We start from the raw sequence: 16,651 nt of genomic DNA on the forward strand, positions 1-16,651 counted from the left end.
TATGTGAAAATCTGTCATTTAGTCAATCATGTTAGAATCAAAGAATCACTGAGCTAGAACTATTCCGCAGGTTTCCTCCCTACTCTATTCACTCTTTGAGTTCTATTTATCTTTCTGATTAATTTTGAGAATTTTTCAAAGGACGTGATTAGTGAGTAAGAAGGGAAAGGATAAACGGTCTTTTGCTCCTGATATACCTGCTTTCCAAGGATGGTCATCCATCAGTGCAGTGCTACATCAGAAAAAGTAAATGGGCTTTGCTGTACCGCACAAAAACAAAAAAACGCAACATTGCAAATCAATTATGCATCAACCATAGCAAATTTAGAATCATCCAAATGGACCCTGCTTCCCAGGGCAGAGGCCTACTTGTCCTGCTTCACTTCTGAGCCAAGCTCCTTGCTGTTCAGCTGCTCCTGTAGGGTCTCATTGTGCACGACCGGCATGGTCAACTGCTTGACATCCTTCCAGTACAGGCTTCTGAGGATGGCAGTGGCTTCGTTAAAGAGTTTTTTCTGCTTGGCAGGAGGTAGCTTCATCACGATCTGAGAAATTGGCTTAAACTGTCTCTCTTCCTTTTGCCTAACTGACTCCCGATGATCCCTCCCAGGAGTATTCCTGCTGAACTGCCCAGGATACCACAAGAAGGTGCAGGCCAGAATGACCAAGATGACACTCCAGGTGTATTTTTTGGCTGCTTTCATCCTCCTCTTGTCAGAGACGGAGCACAGCAGCTTTATGAAGTCCTCCACTGCGAAGGAGCTGCGGAGGCAGCACTTCGAGGCTTCCCCACCCTGCACACTGGCCCCTACCTCCTGCCTCTGGGGGTTTAGTCTTTTAATTTCATGGCTTCAATCACCATCTGCAGTGACTTTGGAGCCCCCCAAAATAAAGTCAGCCACTGTTTCCACTGTTTCCCCATTTATTTGCCTTGAAGTGATGGGACCAGATGCCATGGTCTTAGTTTTCTGAATGTTGAGCTTTAAGCCAACTTTTTACTCTCCTCTTTCACTTTCATCAAGAGGCTCTTTAGTTCTTCTTCACTTTCTGCCATAAGGGTGGTGTCATCTGCATATCTGAGGTTATTGATATTTCTCCCGGCAATCTTGATTCCAGCCTGTGCTTCTTCCAGCTCAGCATTTCTCATGATCCGATTAGGATTGGTAAATTTAAAATAGGGATCTACATTGAGATTAGGATACAATCTAGTTAGGAGGCCAAGGAGACAAGAACGTTAGTCCATGAAGGCCGAAATGAAGATTAGGATTAAAATAGAGTTACTGCTGCTGTGTTGTGCTGATGCCAGCGTAAATGTTGAATAAAAGCTGTTTTGTGTTGGGACTAGAATAAAACTAGGCTTTTCCTTGTTCTTATTTATCAGCATGTGCCCGAGAGAATTTGGTGTTGTCTTTGCCATGGAAAAGCGGGAGACAGCAACTGTGAGATTAGGATCCCAGAACCCTTTACACATTCTTTGGAAACATTCACTCACTCACTCATTCATTTATAGAACTAATTAGGGGCCAACTGTCTGCAACATTATGGTCTGTACTTCTGGAGTCTGAAATCTAGTGGAGAACTGAGGAACACACCCCATGAGCTATCCCAAAACTTCCTCCAGGCAGGCTGTTGTTTCTTGTTCCCAGGGAACAAGAAGATCCTTGGAGTTCCTGGAGGATGCTCTTAATTCAGGGAAGCAAACCTCCTTCAACTGGGGGATCAAATTATTTCTAGACAGTGATGATTTCCTCAATGTTCACTGAGAGCTTGAGACTTCTCACCTGTGCTGGGGAGACACTATTTGTATCCAACCGCAGGGTTGAGACCGTGAGGACTTGAACCAGTCCTCTTGGGTCCAAATATCTGACATGGTTCAACTGCTACTTAAACTCTGCTTTTGGGAAGGATAATGATATCTATTTCATAGTGTTGTACTAGAGATTAAATGTGTGGTCTACTTTAATTTACCCCTGGGATATCATAATCACTATATAAAAACCTAATAATAACAATATGATAATTATCATCTTTCTGAGCAAGGGTACAGGATTGATAACCAGGGTGGACCACCGCGAGGTCTTAGGTCAGGAGTCAGGGATGCCAGAGGCAATACCACATTCTGCCATTAGATGGCACCAAACCCACATTGTCCAAACATTGACTCCTGCCTCCTCGTTCTTAATCACATTAATAATTGGTTCTGCCTAATGAAGATAACTCGCAGAAGGCAATGGCAACCCACTCTGGTACTCTTGCCTGGAGAATCCCATGGATGGAGGAGCCTGGTGGGCTGCAGTCCATGGGGTCGCTAAGAGTCGGACACAACTGAGGGACTTCACTTTCACTTTTCACTTTTATGCATTGGAGAAGGAAAGGGCAACCCACTCCTGTATTCTTGGCTGGAGAATCTCAGGGACGGGGGAGCCTGGTGGGCTGCCGTCTATGGGGTCGCACAGAGTCGGACAGGACTGAAGTGACTTAGCAGTAGCAGCAATGAAGATAAACGGGAGAACTATATAAATACATTGCTCTGTTGGGGGAAGAAGGTTCTTTCCTGAACAATAAAAATAGAAGATTATAATTTATGATTTAAGAATAGTGAATATGACTTTTCAAATGTTATCCTTATAATGCTACCTGTCAGGGACCATGCAGTAGAAAGATTTCTATGTGACTTTGATCTATCACATCAACCATGATGGGTTCTGTATCATTAGGAAATTTGAGTCAGCATCATACCAAGGATTAAAAGGCTTCTGGTTAAAAGGCTTCTGCATCCACTTTTACTTTGTTTGAAAAATATTTATTGGGACTTCCCTGGTGGTCCAGTGGTTAAGGCCCCATGCTTCCTGTGCAGTGGTTGCAGGTTCAATCCCTAGTCAGAGAACTAAGATCCCACGTGCATTGTGATGTGGTCAAAAAATTAAATGAGAAGTATTTATGAAATTACAACCAGGAACCTCAGAGGCCATCTAGCTCAAAGACTTCCTTTTACACATGAGAATATTGAGGTAGAGGGAAATGAAGTGACTTCCTCATATCAAGTCACTGGTCAAAGGCAGTTTTGCTGGGTGCAGCCTGGGTCTCCTGACTAAGGGTCTTTCCTGGACCCAGATGACTCTGGATTTTAAGGCTGCTGCAGATGTGCTCTGCGAAGATTTGGATACATGTGCTAATCTGTATGGCTCATGATCGTCACACTAGATGATAAGCAGGAGTGGCATGGACATTGGACACAGCCTGGAAGAGAGATTCACCACAGGTTAACATTCAGTAGTCGGCAGTATATTGGGTTGTATTAATAGAGGTAGAACAGCTGAAACAAAGGAGGTGATAGTTGTGATCTCCCCACTGTTGGTTATACCAGCCTGGGACATTGCAGCTGTTTTCAGGCAGAACACACTTTCAAAGAAGGGGGTTGGGAGGCTCAAAGAGAAATCTGTCTTCAGATATCTGAAGGGCTATCATGTGAGAGGAAGATTAAATTTCTACTTTGGCCCCGAGGAGTACAACCAGAAGCAGGGAAGCGGCAAAAGAGCATTAGTTTGGAAATCAAACAGGCTTGAGTACACAGGGCCACTCACTAGTTATGACCTTGGGATGATTTACCTTATTGATGCCAAGTTTGTTCATTTATAGGAGGGAGATTCTACCTTCCTCATAGAATTTTCTGGTAAATACATCAACTAGGGTATACTAATATTTGGCTACCTTCCCAAACAAGGGTTCAGATCTGTAAATGAGCTCCAGTGGACACCTAAGCATGTGTGTGCTGCCATCCGTTCTCCCTCCCCGCTCCGCATGGTCTGGGTTTTCCTTTGCTTGTAAGGGACACATCACCCTGTGTGTTGTCTGCCCAGCCTTCCTCGAGTTTCCTGCTTTAGGGCAACCACAGCCCAGAGAAGCACTTCCTCCTGCTGGACTTCTCCGACTGGCCCTCCCTGCAACCTGTCCTCTTGGCCCTCCTCCTCTGCTGCCTCCTGATTGTAACTGGCAGCTCGGCGCTGGTCCTGCGGGCAGTGTGTGCCTGTGTAATACTTCCTCTGCCATCTGACCCTGGTGGGCTTCACCACGAGCATGGTGCCACCCCTGCTGGCCAACGTGCACCACCAGGCGCTGAGGCTGGAGCGTGGTGGCTGCCTGGCACGGCCGTGTGCATCGCTGGCGCTGGGCTCGGCTGAGTGTGTCCTCCTGGCGGTGATGGCTCTGGACTGTGCAGCCGCTGGTGTGGTCTGCCATCATCCTGGCCTACCTGGTGCCGTGGCCCATGCTGTATGGGGCATGAGGACCAGAGGCAGCCGCAGGAAGGTAGTGGGCACCTGTAGGTCTCACCTGACAGCCATCTGCTTGTTCCATTGATCCGCCATCTACCTCTACCTGCAGCCCAGGCACAGCTGCAACCAGTGTTGGGCAAATTCATTTCTCTTTTCTACACTGTAGTCACACCCGCCCTCAACCCACTCCTCACCACCCTCAGGAATAAGGAAGTGAAGGGGGCAGCGAAGAGGTACCTGGGGGCGGGGTGTGGGGAGAGGGCAAGATGCACAGTGAGTCAGGCGGGGAGGGAAGGAGGGGAGTGTTACCCTGGGGCCCAAGGATGGGAACGCCCACTGGAAAGTCAGTCAGTTTATCCTTCAGGCTCTTCACTTCTCTATGAGAATCTGTAAGATTTGTCCTTAAGCAGCCAGTGGTTAATGGGGGAGATCCCTTCCTCCCATCAGGAAGGGTTCATGTGCTTCTAGGGAAGTGTCTATATCTGTACACTTGTAGGTTTAGTGTTCGTGGAAATGGTCCTCAGGCTCTCTCTAAGCCAAGAAAGAGAGAATACATGATTTGAGGGGGAATTTCCCCATCCTCAGGGGATGCTATAAGCAACCCCCCCCCCCCACCCACCCACCCAGAGATTCCATGTGCTAAAATGATGTACGACTTGATCACGGCTGTTAGAAGAGACCATGGAAGACCCCGTGGCCTGCTATCAGAGTATCCCCAAATGACAAGAGGATCATGGATTTTTCCCTGCAGGAGACCCCACCCAGAAGCATAAGCCCTGGTCTCTCAGCTCAGGGAATCAGTCCAACCACGTGTCCCCCTGCCCACTTGAATAGTGCCCACCCCAGAACATCTGAGTCATGGTTGTGATGAGCAACGCCTATGACTGTGCTTTGTACTCAGCGGTGTTACGTTCAGAAACTCTTCTGCAGGAAGTGGTTCTTGAGACAACTGTAAAGAAGGGAAGAGACTAGTAGGGGAGAGGACGGACATATATCAGGTCAAGAGAAAAGCATATATATGATCAGGAGGGAGACTTGAAGTGGTGACAGAGGAGGAAAGGAAGGGAATGAGATGGAGGAAGCAGAGAGGGAAAAGCTCCACTAGCCAGACTGGGCAGAGTGTTGGGGTCAACCCAGAAACCAATCTCCACCCCCCTCACTCAACCCAGAGAAGACCTGCTAGAGCCTGAGGCAGGCAGGAAAGAGACTGCTCCTCAATACCCCACCTTTCTGACAGTGTTCCCACCTCTAGCATATATGTTCCCACAGAGCTCCCACCAGAGGCATAAAATCTCTAGATCCCCAAGGTGAATATCTTGCCATGATCACCATCATCTCCAGAAATAAGAACCATTTAAGTGGGTGTGAGAATAACAGGGGGCTTGGTACCAAGTTCCATTCATACCAAATAGCTTTTAAAAAGTCAAGAGGACATAGTGTAATTGAATTTCTGAATTATTTATGAATAAGCCTGCAATCATGTCAGAGTAAGTAATTACCTCACTTGGTAATAAACTATTTCACTCTTCTCTGTAAATAGAAAGTGAGTTTGGCTCAATGTTTATTTACTGGTATGACAGATGAAGCACTGAGCTAAACATAGATGCAAATACAAATATGAGTAAAACATGAGACCCCCACCTAAAATTGACTATGTTGTTGGATGGAAAAGAAATAGACATTTTGAGATAAATCAGAGGGAACCAAGAAAGGATTAAATTGCAAGCTTCCTTGAATGTTATCTCTAATTTCCCTTAAATTTTCATTTATTATTTTCTAGTATATTATGCCTGTATTATATGAATTCTCCCATTTAGTCAATTATGTTAGAATCAAAGAATCGTTGAGCTAGAAATATTCTGCAGATTTTGTCCCCACTCTGTCCAGTCTTTGAGTTTTATTTATTTTTCCGATTAAATTTGAGAATTTTTCAAAGGATGTGATTAGTGAGTAAGGATAAAAAGGATAAGTGGTTTTTTACTCCTGGTATCATTGCACTCCCAGGATGGTCATCAATCAATGCAGTGCTATGTCAGAAAAAGTAAATGATCTTTGCTGTAGCCTACAAAAAAACGCGACACTGCAAATCAGTTATACATCAACCGTAACAAATGTGGAATTATCCAAATGGACTCTACTTCCCAGGGCAGAGGTCTACTTGGCCTACTTCATTTCCAATCCCAGCTCCTTGCTCAAATAGTTTTTCAGCATATTCATCAGCTGGTCCTCCAGGATTATATTGTTCATGACCTGCATGGTCAGCTGCTCGATAGTCATATAGGACAGGTGCCTAATGATGGCAATGGTATTGTTATAGAGCCTCTCCTGTTTGTCAGCTGGTAGCTCCATTATGATCTGAGGAACTGACTTAAACTTTCCCCTCGTCATCCATGCACCTAACAGACCCCCGACGGCTCCCCCAACAGCTATTCCTTGTGGACCGCCCATCAAACCACCTGCAAGGGCCACAGTCCCCGTGACTACAGCGCCCAACCAGGAGTACTTGAAGGCAGCCTTCATCTTTCTCTTCTCAGAGACGGAGCACAGCAGCTTCATGATGTCCTGCACTGCAACCTCAATGCTAGGCACATAGGCCCCTTTCTCTCGGGATCCTCTGGGGGTCTTCTGGGGTTTTGCGGTCTTCGAACTCCTCTGAAGGAGGAAACGGGAATCAAAACAGTGTTTCCATAGTTTGAAGTTTTGCCAGCCCTGCTGAGCACAAAGGCCACCGCCACTACATACCACATGCCCTACCGGTGGCCACGGCAAGGTCTCAATACCAGAGAACTCAGGAGCCCAACAACCAGGTCCTCTTCACAGAAACTTACTTCACATTGCGTACGTATCCATGCTTGTCTCCTCCACTTCCAGATGTCTTCTTGGCCACCCCATCTCCCCAGCACTGTCCCTCATGCACCCCTGAGAGCTCTGTCATGTCTCGGAGGTCCTCTCTCTTTCCCCTCCACAGTATCAGATCCAAACCTACACCAGGCTTGGCAGCCATCTCTGCGCTCAAGAGAGCAGAAACAGGAGAGAGAGCAGAGGAGCTGGCCTCCCGTTTATAGAAGCAGCTAAGCTGGAAATCCTCTGCCTGCCTGCTGTGTGTGTCAGGCTTTCCTGGACCCTTTGTTCTTGCAAGTGCTAGAGAATTTACTGTCACTTTCTCTACAGTAGATTCCGTAAGCAGAAATGTCATCTAATCAAGCATGTCTCTCTCAGCCAATCTATTGCCCTGCTTGTACCTAGCGTGAGAGACTCTTCTGTGTTGGAAATGGTTGTGTGCTTAACCACATCCTTCACCACTCGCAATCCTGACTTCTGTGTGGGCCTGGACCCTCAGTGGCTTGATGACTTTGAACACTTGGTGGTCCTTTCCGGCTCTTTCCATCCTGGAGAACATGGTTTTACAGCAGTGTTCGTGTAGTGAGAGGAATGGGAGCCGAGAACTCATTTTGATATTTTGAAAACCTTAATCAGATGTCATGTTCTCCTCTTTGAAACTCTCACTAGAGAGTGAATCATGTTGGAAAACCCAATACTTACTTGAGTGTATTTTGTGGGGAGAGACATACATTCTGAAACACACAGAATGAGTGTGAAGGGGGAAGAATGCCTGATGGAATTGAATGGAAACCTTGGCTTGCCTTTTCTCTCGTCAGATAGCTCTCCAGGATCTTACTCTCCCTGTGTTTAGAAAACACAACTGTGAGCTTGGACTGAGGCACAGTAGTAAAGGGCTATCCCAAGTCCACTGTCCAGTACGATCCTGGGATTCTGAAACCTCACCAGTGGGCAGGCAGAAAAGCTCAGATTAGGTTGAGGATGATCTGGAATGAGAAAGTCCTGTGGCAGGACAGGGATGGGGTGAGGGGCCTGGAATGAGTAAGGAAGCCTGAGCAAGGCAGCCTATTTTCCAACTTTACTTGCACTCATTTGGTTCCTTAAATCTGCACGCCACTTCTGGAAAGAGAAGAGGAAGTGTGGACGCTTAAAACTGCTCAAAATTAAATCATGTCTTCTCTGAGGCTTTCTGTCTTGCCCTTCTGGCTCTAGGGGCCTATGCCATGTTGGTGCCTATGTCTGCATTCTCAGGGGCAGCAGGGAACCTTGGTCAGAGTCTCCAGGATGCTGAGCCCAGAAATGTCATTTACCAGGAATGATATCTGTGTGCCAATACCCCTGAGATCTCTCCCCACAGCCAGCCCCCTGAGCTGCAGATCTGTGGATCTAGCTGCTTCCATGCATGGTTCTGTGGACTTCCCTGTTTGTCCTTGAACTTGCCTGGCTCTCTGCCACCTGGGCACTGAGCACCCCTTTCCCTCTGACTCTACCCTCAACACAATCGATTTATTAGAATATGCAATGTAAGCAGCATCTCCTCCAGGAAGTCCTCCCTGACTCTCTTCCACCCTCTTCCGGGTTATATGCTCCTCTCCTGTCCTTTTCCAGACCTTCTGCAAGCCTTCCAGAGCATGTTCTCCAGTGATAGGGTCATCTGCTTACTTGTCCTTTACCCTTAGTCAACAGTGGAAATCTTGAGGGTCATGATTGTGTCTGAATTATCCTATACGTTCAGCACTTCCCAGGCATGTTGACGGACACAGGGTGTACTTACTAACTGGTTACAAAATGCATGAATGAGTTAATAGATGAATGAATAAGTGAGTCAAAAAGGAAGCATTTCTTGAGTACTTATACCTCAAACTATAGATGCGGCTCTACTGTTGATAGTAGTCTGGTACTTGGGTAAAAACAGACATATAGACCAGTGGAACAGAAACGAGAGGCCAAATGTAAGCCCGTGCATATGTGGTCAATGCCTATTTCACCAGGGAGCCAAGAATGCTCAACGGGGAGAAGACAGACCTTTTAACAAATAGTGTTGGGAAAATGGGATGTCTGCATGATGAAAAACTGAAAGGGATCTCAGTCCCACTCCCTTTCGCAATGTCAGATGGAGTAAAGATTCAAGTGTAAGACGTTTAAGCATAGAGCTCTTAGAATGAAATACAGAGGAAAAGGCCCTTGACATTGCCAGGGGCTGAGGGTTTCAGAAAATGGGGAGGTGGATGTTCGGAAGGTGCCAACTCTCAGTTATGAAATGATAAGTTCTGCGAATCTAATGTTCAGCCTGTAGACCAGTGGTCCCCAAGCCCGGGCAATGAACAGGAACCAAACCGTGGCCTGTTAGGAGACGGGTTGCCCAGAGAAAGTGCACGGCAGGAGAAAGGAAAACCATCCCCACCTTTCCCAAGTCCCTGGCCGAGGTCCCTGGAAAAATTCTCTTCCACGAAACTAGTCCCTGGGGTCATAAAGGTTGGGGAGTGCTGGTGTTGACCATAGTTAATATTATTGCATTGGATACTTAAAAGTTGCAATGAGAGTAGAATGTTAATGTTCTCACCACCATCACAATACAAAATGATGATTATGAGATGAAGAATGTGCTAACCTTTTTGTGGCAAACACTTTGCCATATATAGGTTTATAAGGCATAATATTATATGCTTTACATTTACAAGATGTTAAATGAAAACCACTTCTCAATAAAGCTGCAAAAATACAAAAATGAAGGTAGTGGTCATGAATGCTATGTGAAATTTCTGAACACAACTATGGCCTTTTCTTCATCTACAATCAACTGAACAGATGCAGGGAAAGGCTAGGATTTTAGCCGGATTTCAACACAAACCTTGATAGTATGTGTGAAAAAAAATAGTAATTATAATGACTGACTAGGGAATCTAAACTGGAGAGAGAGATGTAAAGATAAGAGGGAGATGAAGGACAGTGATAAATGTCTAGGTACGTACTGAGGAAGAAACTGAAAGGAGATGGTATAGAAGTATAGTCTCTGTTGATACTGAATTCTCAGGAATCATGCACGTAGCTTTGGAGAGAGCGAGAGTGAGTCAGGACAAGCCCGTCAAGGAATAAAAGGGAGCCAAGGCGGTTTGGTGGGGATGACAGCAGCTAGGAGGGTTAGGGGGCAAAGCTGCAGTCAAAACTGAGGATGATGTCATTTAATCTGCAACATCTCCCACAGGGAAGGTATTCTTTTTTTTTTTTTTTAAGATTTATTAAATTTTGGTTGCCCCGGGTCTACGTTGCTGTGCACAGGCTTTCCCTTGTTGTGGGACACAGTTTTCTCATTGCTGAGGCTTCTCTTGTTGCTGCCCATGGCTTCTAGAGCACAGGCCAGGAACTGTGGGCACCAGCTTTGTTGCTCAGGGGGAATGTGCCAGCTTTCCAGATCAGGGATGGTACCTGTGTCCCCTGCATTGGCTGGTGGACTCTTAGCCACCAGACCAACAAAAATCCCCCACAGATGAGGACTGCAACACATGCCTTATAGATGACGACACCAAGCGGCATGAGGTTAAATAGCTGGCTAAGGTCTCTCGGCAGAGCCTGAAATCTTAAGTCAGTTAAAAATTAAGAGTAAAAAGCAAAAAAATTCAGAGTAGCAATGATGTGAGAAGGAATTGTGCTGCCTCTGGCTTCCACACACTGTCAGGGACAGTCTACCCAAAAGGGCCTTTCCCTCCAAAGTTTTCCCTTCGCTACACTGGGGGAGCTCACTCTGAATGTCCCATACAAAGGACTAAATAAGGGCCAGGGTCGTAGAGTCTCCAGAGCTTCATCTTCTCTCCTAAACACCAGGAATAGTTGATTCCCTGGCTTCCTCTCCAGTAAGAGGGTCATCAACACCCTTTCTCATTCTCTACTACTGTTCTGCCCTTTACAACCAGGAAGGACAATTTTGCTGCCACCACCAGCTAATCCTGATTTGCCATCGCCACAAGGGTCAGGCAATTCTTCTCGTCTAAGGTAACTGCTCTGATCGCAAGCATCCATTTCAGAAATCAACAGTTGTGTCACCTGGCCTTTCTTCCATCCTTGCCCTGGCCACTTCAAACCCGGAGAATCCAGAGCAGGAGCAAGAGACCAAGAGACCAACTTCTCACCTGGAAACTGAAGTTGGTGATGGACCCTGAGGCCTGGCGTGCTGTGATTCATGGGGCTGCAAAGAGTCGGACATGACTGAGTGACTGAACTGAACTGAACTGAGCTGAAATATACTTGCCACAGAATAAGACACAAAGGCGGGCATATTATACACCACACTTCAAAAAATGGTCCTACAGATGAGGGGCACATTCTAGAGTACAAAATGATGTGTGGGGACACATTATAGATTATTATTTCAGACGGAGTTGTGTTCTGGATCTTGAGAGTAGTTTTGGGGTTTGTCTTTGTATATGTGTCCAAATATGTCTGAGCTGTGTGTTTGGAAATGCATGTGTACCTGCAGTGAAGATGTCTGTGCAGTTTGATCCTTCTGTGCCTGTTTGCAGAGTTTGGCATCTTTGGCTTGCCTGTCTGAACTAGTGTGTGTCTATGTAATCACAGAATTTGATGAGTTGACTTTGTATAACTCTAGGTCTCTGGAACCAGTGGTCTACCAACCTGAATGTTATCTCATGCATTTATTTATCTTTAGTATGACTATAAAATTATCTAGACATAAAGGTCAGTCTTTGCCTTGCATGTACTTTTTTTTTAAATATTATTTTATTAGTCACTATCCCTAGCTTATCAGAGCCTGGTTCCTGAAAAGATGAAGGATCTTTCAATTACTCAGATTTGTGTTGAAATCCTGATTAGCATTTAGAAACCATGTGACCCTGGGCCTATTATTTAATCTCAATTACCTTCTTTTGTTACTGTATAAAATAGAAATAGTAACCAATTTTCAGATGACTGAGATTAGAATTAATATATGATAAGTGATATAAATTTTTACCCCAGTCTGTCTTTACCTTGTGTAGAACCCTCAAAAAATCTGTGTTCTGATGTGAAATAAGGATAGTAGTTACCATGTATTAAAAGCCTATTATATTGTCAGGCTGCAATGCCGGAGACCCTGGGTTCAATCCTTGGGTCAGGAAGATCACCTGGAGAAGGGAATGGCTACCCTGTCCAGTATTCTCACCTGGCTTGGTGGATTCCAAGGGAAGCTTAGTGAGTCATACGAGGTTTTGGTGTTAGTGTGAGTCATGTACTCTTTATATTCTGTACTGGTTGGAGAATCACCCTACAATGGGTAGATATAAAAACATAAGAAATACTTACAGCCAAGTGATATTGAAAATAGGGTCACTATAATAAATGAATTCATATTATAAAATAAAAGTAAAAACAGTACAGAGAAGATGTTTTCTAAACAAGGTTTCCTGCTCATTCCATCTCCCAATTGGTCAGTGAAGGTCTCTGTAATGGGTAGATACCCATTACACAATGAGTAGGTAGTAAAACATAGGAAATACATATGGCCAAGTGATATTGAAAGTAGGGTCACTATAATAAATGAATTATTAATATAAAAAATGTACAAACAGTACAGAGAAGATGTTTCCTAAACAGGGTTTTCATCTAAAATAGTCATAGTCATGGAGGAAGCCCTCGGAATCTTCCATTAGACTGTCAAGTCTTGGAAGGTCTCTGTACTCCATTGGTTAGTATAATCAGTCACCTGGACGAAAAAGGCCAAGGACAGTTGCCTAGACTGCCTGCTCCCTTCTACACCATTGTGACCCCTCCTTCATTGCCCCCACCCCTCTCTGCCTGACCGGTCCTCCAGATCCTTTACAACAAGCTATATCCCTTCCTTGTTTGAGACTTATCTTTTGAAACTTTCAGGCCATAATGTAAGAAAACCAGTCTTATTCTTTGGTAACCATACCTCTTAGCCATCCCCCAAATGTTATCTATAATTTCCCACCTTATTTACCTTTCTCCTATCCAGATAAAGTCTGTCATATGTCAAAACCCAAGCATCTAACAATGTACATCAGAGTTTATAAACACCTCTCAAAGAGAATTTCCAAGATTTGACAGTCTAATGGAAGATTCCTAGGGCTTTCTCCATGACTATGACTATTTTAGATAAAAACCCTGTTCAGGAAACATCTCTGTACTGTTTGTACTTTTTTAAAAAAAAATAATGGTAATTTGTTTATTACAGTGTCCCTATTATTAGTATCACTTGGTCATATGTATTTCCTATGCTTTTATATCTACCCATTATAGAATATGATCTCCTCCTTTAACCAAATCAGGGCCCCACTCACAGAAAGTAGGGACTACATCTGAGTCTTACTTTAACAATCTGAACACAGAGCATCTCACTCCTGTGCTCTCACTAGAAAGCCTCAGAGGACTTCTTTCAGGCTCCATTCAAAAATATCTCCCCAGTCCAGGTGCCACAGACATTTCTTCACTGAACTCTTACTCTTCTGTGCTAAGCTCTGCCCTCATTGCAAGTACTCTTTGTCGAGAGTATAGTCTTACAGAAGGCAATGATTCAGGGCATTAACAACTTAGGATAAATGAATTCTGTGAACTTCACTTTTGGGAAAATAAGAAATCTTAGGTTTAAGAACCCTGGAAGCCTGAAAAGAATAAGAGAGAAAGGGATCAAGACAGTATTTCCATAGCTTTAAGTCTTGCCATGGTGCTGAGCACAAAAACCACTCCCGCCTCCTACCAAATACCCTTATCAGTGACCAGTATAAGCTCTTGATGCAAGAGAACTCAGGAGGCAAACGACCTGGTTCTCTTCATGGAAATTTTCTTCACATTGAGTAGGTATCAATACCCATCTCCTCCCCTTCCAGATGCATTTCCAGCATGCCTCCTTCAACTCCCAGCACTGTCCTTCATGCATTCCCGAGACCCTCTCATGTCTCAGAGGCCCTCTCAATTCCCCCAACCCGGGTATCAAATCCCAACTCACACAGGTAGTGTAGGTGTCCATATCTGCAATCAGAGGAGCAGAATCAAGAGACAGAGCAAAAGACTTGTCGGCCAGTTTAAATAAGCTGCTTAGTAGGAAATGACCCGCCCACCTGCTGTGTTTATCAAGCTTCCTTGTACCCTTTGTTCTCTTGCAAGTTCTCCTGAATTTACTCTCACTTTCGCTATTGGAGAGTCAATAAAAATACCTCCTCACCAAGCACATCTTAGGTCAGCCAATCCATTTGCCCTCCTTTTTCGAAACATGGGATGGTATTTTTCTGTTGAGAATTTTTCTCTGATGAACAACTGAGAAAACGGTTAGCCTGCAGCCCTGGAGCCTTACTGGCCTGAAGACCCTTAACACTTGTGGTCGTTTCCTGCTGCTCTTAAGTGACCCACCCACATTAGTTGGGAGCCTTCGTGAGAGCAAGGGTACCCAGGAAAAGACAGTGAGACTCGCTGTGTGTGATGTGACCAGGAGCAGCCTGTTCACACTAGCCTGCAGGGTATGTGAAGCACACCTAGAGAAAACACAGGATAGATAGCCCTGGACTGAGAAGAGCCATGAGTTCCAGTCCCAGGGCTGACTCAATTAACCTGGGCAAGTCTGCTCCCCTCCCTGGATGCTGGTTTCTGGTCTATAAAATGATATGGTTGGAGAGAATTCCTAAGTGTCTTCCAGGCTCTGAAATCTTTGTTCATAAATGCCCTTTACAAAGAACTTTAGATTCCTGGATCTTGAGCTTTCTATCACTTCCCGTGCTGTCTGTGAACCTGCAAATCAAACCCACTACTTGAGAACAACCCCAAACCAGCAATCAAAGGCTGACTCCTACCTTCCACAGGGAAAGCAATCACACATCCCTGTCACACCACAGTGCCTCCACTTCCTCGCCTTTACTCCTGGACACTCACTAGGAGCTATTTACTCCCTGGCTCTTCAGATATGGATTAGGGCAAAAAGAGAGTACATAAACTGTGGGTGCTCAGGGAATTTTCCTGATCACTCTGACCTCCTGACATTCCAAATGAATTCCTGTGCTTTCCCAAAGTCTCAGGACATTGCCAGAGAGCCAGTTCAAGAAAAACTTTTATTGAAAGTGCTTCAAACGTTTTCAAAGTGAAAGGTCTGTGAAAATGCAGGTTGTCATCTTTGTTTGCTGTGTTTTCAGTGGTCATCTACTGTATCTTCACTCACTGATAAATATCAGACGATCCCATTTATTCTAGGTGTTTCCATCCTGGAGAACTTGGGTTACAAAAGTGGCTACACAGAGTTATGGGATTCAAGAGCTCATTCCAGTATTTTAACAAACTTAACATAAATCACATATTTGAAACTCTTATTAGATAGCTAATTAAACTGAAAAAACTGATTGTTATTTCAATTATTTTGTGGTTTAGACATACTTTTTTAAACACAGGATAAGTATGAAGGGAAAAGAATGCTTGATATAAAGACTGGAAATCTTGGCCTACTACTCTCCCTTCAGATGTTTCTCCAGGTTTTCTGTTTAGAATACGAGTTTGTGATATCTGGTTGCTGCAGAGTAGAAAATGTTGACCCGTGCTGTTCCTGCATCCACTGTTCAATAGGATTTGGGAACTCTGAAACGTCATCAGTGGCCAGGCAGAAAATGTCAGATGAGGTTGAGGGCAATAGGAGAAGTGAAACCCCTGCAGCAGGATAAGGATGAGGGCACAGGTCTGGAGCAAGAAAGGAGAGCAGTACAAAGCAGAGTTGAATAAACACCATCTCCTTCAAAATTTTATTTGTATCTAATACTTTCTTAGGTCTTAATGTTATTTCTGAAAAAAGAGAAGAGGGACAGTAGATGGTTAAAGCTTCTTATAATTAAATCTCTCTCTTACAGGCTTTCTCTCACCCTCAGGCATGCAGGATCTTAGTTCCTGGAACTAGGGATTGAACCCTTGCCCCTGAAGTGGGAGCAGGAGTCTACTGCTGGGAAAGTCTATCCTACAAGCACCATCCTGGTGACAATATCTGCATTCTCTGGGGAAGCAGGGAACCTTCACCAGAGTCTCCTGGAGGGAGAGCCCAGGAATGACATTTCCCAGGGATGACATTTGTCTGTTGATACCCCTCAGATCTGTACCCACAGCCAGCCCTGAGCTGCAGATCTGTAGGTCTAGCTGCTTCCACGCATGGTTCCCTGGATTCCCTGGGTGTCCTTGAACATGCCAAGCTCTCTCTGTCACCGAGTCACTGAGCACACTGTTCTGTCCCACTGTATCCCCAACACTGTGGATGTACAAGAATATGCAACGGAAGCAGCATCTTCTCTAGGAAGGCCTCCTGACTCTCTTGCATCCTATGTCATATTATTCAGGGTTACATGTCCTTCTTCTGTCCTTTCATACTTCCTCTACAAAGCTGTCAGAGGCCATTTCTCCAGTCATAAGTTCATCAGTTTACTTGCCCTTCACCCTCAGTCAGCAGTACGAATCTTAAATATCATAATTGTGTCTCTCTTTTTGCTTCTGGCTGCACCTCGCAGCATATGGGATCACAGTTCCCTGATCAAGGATCGAACCTGGGGCCCCTGTATTGGATG

General features: G+C 44.9%; 1 protein-coding gene and 1 pseudogene across 2 annotated transcripts; both read right to left on the minus strand.

Annotated features, from left to right (window-relative positions):
* Positions 1 to 365: 365 nt before the first annotated feature.
* Positions 366 to 4,079, minus strand: LOC136151197 (protein C19orf12 homolog pseudogene; annotated as a pseudogene).
* Positions 4,080 to 5,818: 1,739 nt separating this feature from the next.
* On the minus strand, positions 5,819 to 14,153 carry LOC136151692 (protein C19orf12 homolog). Of its 2 annotated transcripts, XM_065913023.1 has the most exons (3): positions 14,074 to 14,153; positions 12,271 to 12,372; positions 5,819 to 6,926 (listed from the first exon to the last, which is right to left on the minus strand). In XM_065913023.1, exons 1-3 carry the CDS (start codon positions 14,092 to 14,094, stop codon positions 6,438 to 6,440), a joined length of 612 nt encoding a protein of 203 aa, XP_065769095.1. In that variant the 5' UTR covers positions 14,095 to 14,153; the 3' UTR covers positions 5,819 to 6,437. The 2 variants fall into 2 exon arrangements, with proteins under 2 accessions (XP_065769095.1, XP_065769096.1); XM_065913024.1 differs by lacking the exon at positions 12,271 to 12,372 and having other exon boundaries at positions 14,074 to 14,127.
* Between the last annotated feature and the right edge of the window lie 2,498 nt (positions 14,154 to 16,651).

The sequence above is a fragment of the Muntiacus reevesi genome, chromosome 20 (assembly GCF_963930625.1).
Source record: "Muntiacus reevesi chromosome 20, mMunRee1.1, whole genome shotgun sequence".
Taxonomy (NCBI): domain Eukaryota; kingdom Metazoa; phylum Chordata; class Mammalia; order Artiodactyla; family Cervidae; genus Muntiacus; species Muntiacus reevesi.

Bases quoted from the DNA above. Each gene is read 5' to 3' on its own strand.
- LOC136151692 (XM_065913023.1), bottom strand. From the start codon at position 14,094: ATGGACACCTACACTACCTGT. The intron at 12,373-14,073 runs GTGAGTTGGGAT...TACCCATTGTAG, and splicing joins TGGACACCTACACTACCTGT to GGTGATTCTCCAACCAGTAC. The intron at 6,927-12,270 runs GTGAGAATACTG...TTCCTCCTTCAG, and splicing joins CTTGGAATCCACCAAGCCAG to AGGAGTTCGAAGACCGCAAA.